Consider the following 3,617-nt stretch of genomic DNA (forward strand, 5'->3'; position numbering starts at 1 on the left):
GGATACTATGGTAAACTAGCTAGGCTATTTATTATTTTTTAATTTGGGACGAATAAAATAAGACGGAGGGAGTACTAATTGTACGGCCAAGCCCCTGGCAAAAAGTAGGAGCACCAAATCGTAGCTCGCAAATTCCATTATTGACAAGGTCTGTTGCTCTTCTTATTCCATTATGCTTTTCTTTTTCTTTTTTCTTTTTGCGAGTTTTATGGCTCAACTATCTATTGTGTTATTTATCTACCTAAGCTTTCACTTTTTTCTTGAGATTCATACCTCAACTATTTCACCCTTCGTATTTACATATGCTTCGATGTTGAGTTGGTCGACACGTATATTGTCAATTTTTTTTATTTTTTTTGGGATAATCGTGGTATTTGGTGTATCTTTCGTGCACCTCAGCTAAATTCATTGGATATATGCCACTTCCAAATAGCAACAGGTACCAGGTTGAGATTTGAACTTGAGACCTCATGATCCTCATCCACTTCATTGACCCGTAGGTCACTCTTGGGTGCTCTATTACAACAACAACCAACGCAGTGTATTTCCACATAGTGGAGTCTGGGGAGGGTAAAATGTACGCAGTCCATACCAGTACTTCCGGAGAGGCAGAAAGGCTGTTTCTGATAGACACCCGCTCAAGACAAAGAATAATAAACAAATTCATAATAAAGCATGAAACAAGATTGAATATCAGAAATAAAACACCCACACAGTAATACCCTATACTAACGAATCAAAGGCACCCCCACCCCAAAGCTCTCCTAACTACTAACTACGGCCTACCCACAAACACTAGTCTTCTATCCTAATTCGCGTCCTCCAAACCTTCCTATCTAGGGTCATGTCCTCAGTAAGCTGTAACTGCTCCATGTCACGTCTAATCACCTCTCTCCAATATTTATTCAGCCTGCCCTACCCCCCATCCAATTGTAAACTATTACCCTGCCTCAATTGTAAACAAATATTTGGTCGATTCAACATTGAGTTGTGCTTTAACACAAAGGGAGTAATAGTTTAGGTAAAGAGAATAATGGATATTTGAGTGATGAAACTCATGAAAAAGTGATAGTTCAGGGTGTTTTTGATCATTAACTCTTTTAGATTCTAGATATTATAGCTTAGTGGGTTCTTGATAACTTAATTGTACATTTTACGTGCCCGTTTGGCCATGAATTGTTTTCACTTTTGTCGGAATAACTATTTGGACATAGAATTGTTACAATTTTTCAGAATTTGAAAAATTTCGGAAAACCGTTTTCACTATTTCTGCTTAAAATCACTCACATAACTTCAAAAACAAAACAACTTATATTTATATCCAAACACAACTCCGATTTCTAAATGTCATTTTCAACTAGAAAAAAGTACTACTATTTTTTTTCTAAATTTCACAATATTATGTCCAAACGCTCACTAAATAGACTTTTAAATACAAATACAGAGTCTACACCGAAGCTACTGGATTGTGCCTGATGCATTGGCCGGCTTGTAGCTCTGCCTCATTGTGTTCAGTTTATTGTGTTGGAGGAAAGTAAGAATCTTTTGATATCCAGCAGGGACGAGAATCTAATGAGAAGATTTGTTTCTACTGGCAGGGAATCGAGAAGCTAACAAGATGCTGCCACAACGGATGAAAAAGGTTATGACAGACAACCCAAAGACGTTAGCCAATTTGATTGACCTAGTAAATCTCCCTTCAACACTTAGAGAGTTCATGGGTCAGTCGCAGACCTCCCGGTTGGGTTGTTTTAAGCGTGTTTGGTCTTACATCAAGGAAAACAATCTCCAGGTACCTATATTTTAGCATCTGTGTTCTTATGGTTTCTGTTTGCAGAACTATATATTCATATTCATTCCATTTCAAAGACAACGTCTTTCTTATTTGTGATGTCTTCAGCAGTGTGATTTAAACCTGTTGGAGTCCCACATCGGTGGGTTAAAGGGTCCTTGGTCTACTTATATGGTCTTGGGCAATCCTCCCTTCAATAGGTTGAGTTAGGCCCAAGGTCCATTTCTTTATCAAAACCCATTTAAATAAGCTACATCAATTTGTAAACACGGATAAACTTGAAAGGTGGTTTGGTTTATCATGGTTGATGGTCCTTCCATCCCATCTTATATGCAGTATTTGACTTATTAGGAAGTTTAAGATGGAAGTTTAAGATGCTATTTGAATTATATATTATGTTGTTGATAGATGAAGAACGTATTAAATTAACTGATGAAATGTTGGTTTAATGGAGAAATCATCGAGATAAAAGTTCAAAGTTTGAATAGTTCAATGAATTTGAATTTTGAAAGTAGTAAAGTTTAGTGGAATGATGCGCAACATTTTGGACATCTCAAAATGGAACAAATGCCATATAAATTAGGACATGGGAAGTAGCATGTGCTTGTTTGATCTCTGGCATGGTTTTTAGCTCGAGGGCATGGATATATAGCACTAAAGTCTAGCATTGAACCAGGAGGCCTCTTAAAGGTTTGCTAACCCAACTACAATATTCTAATGGGTATATATGTTTCACCGCGTCAGTAAATTGGAACTGCTAACTTATGTCTACGCTGGACAGTGGAGGCAACTCAAACATGCATAGATAACTAGGTGAACTGTCGGATCACTCCTCTGTGTGGTTTATCTATAAGATTTCTCTATCTCTAACCAGTTAAACTATCCTTTTATCAAGCAATTTGTTTCTTGATGCATATAGGAAATAATTGTTGATTTCTCCCTTCATTTAGTTCACTCAGTCTTTCTCATATTCTGCATAATTTTCGCTTCCAATTTGGCTTTAAATGATTTCAATTTTTACCTCAGTTGACTGCATGCCAAACTGCCGTAGTACATATGGTTTATAGACACTTAGAAGTAACTGCAAAGAATGAATCTTGGGCCTAATTCAAACCCTAAAGCTAGCTCAAAGGAGAACAATTACCCATCCCTTTTCCGATGTGGGACTTTTACACAGTTATAATAGGGCTGCTGTAAGCTGTTGTAGATATTTCTCCTGTTTTTGTGTGTTTCAAATACTACACTTGATCAGTTTTTAACAGAACTGCAAATGGTTTTAGCTTTATCATGACTTCTCCGTGATCTTCTGCTTTCAGGATCCAAACAACAAGAACTTAGTTAATTGCGATGAGAAGTTGAAGAGTATCTTGTTGGGTAAGACCCGGGTTGAGCTGACCGAACTACCAACGCTGATCAAGCTGCACTTCCCTAAGCAACCAAGATGATTCGAGTTTATTGTAATGTTAAGTGTTTAATCCTCGAACTTTATACTAGACTCCATAAATCTTATGAAGACTCACATTATGTATCTTGGTGAGAAGACTTGGCTTACTATTCAAAGTTCTATAAACAGAGACAAAGTATGTGCAGTTTGCATAATAGAATTTCAAAGTTCTAACTTCTTCTTTAAGCATTAGATAAATTTTTCATTTATCAGCTGGAAGTCTTATCACATTGTATGATTGAAAACTGCCGTTGCATACTACCTGGTGCTTGCATACTACCTGGTGCTTGCAGGTCTGATTGGTGCCTTCTCTCCAACAGCTGCTTCAATCAATGTTAAGTCTGACTACGCCCGCATCTGACTACTTATTGAAAGACTAAA

General features: G+C 37.2%; 1 protein-coding gene across 1 annotated transcript; it reads left to right on the top strand.

Annotated features, from left to right (window-relative positions):
• Positions 1-1,421: 1,421 nt before the first annotated feature.
• Positions 1,422-3,414, top strand: LOC124885492 (upstream activation factor subunit spp27-like). Its single transcript, XM_047393350.1, has 2 exons — positions 1,422-1,792; positions 3,109-3,414. The coding sequence occupies exons 1-2, from the start codon at positions 1,619-1,621 to the stop codon at positions 3,235-3,237; spliced, it is 303 nt and encodes a 100-aa protein (XP_047249306.1). The 5' UTR covers positions 1,422-1,618; the 3' UTR covers positions 3,238-3,414.
• The last annotated feature ends 203 nt before the right edge of the window (positions 3,415-3,617 follow it).

The sequence above is a fragment of the Capsicum annuum genome, chromosome 7 (genome assembly GCF_002878395.1).
Source record: "Capsicum annuum cultivar UCD-10X-F1 chromosome 7, UCD10Xv1.1, whole genome shotgun sequence".
In the NCBI taxonomy this organism is placed as follows: domain Eukaryota; kingdom Viridiplantae; phylum Streptophyta; class Magnoliopsida; order Solanales; family Solanaceae; genus Capsicum; species Capsicum annuum.

Coding starts and splice junctions, on each gene's coding strand:
- LOC124885492 (XM_047393350.1), top strand. CDS start 1,619: ATGCTGCCACAACGGATGAAAAAGGTTATGACAGACAACCCAAAGACG. Junction 1,793..3,108: donor TCAAGGAAAACAATCTCCAG/GTACCTATATTT, acceptor TTCTGCTTTCAG/GATCCAAACAACAAGAACTT.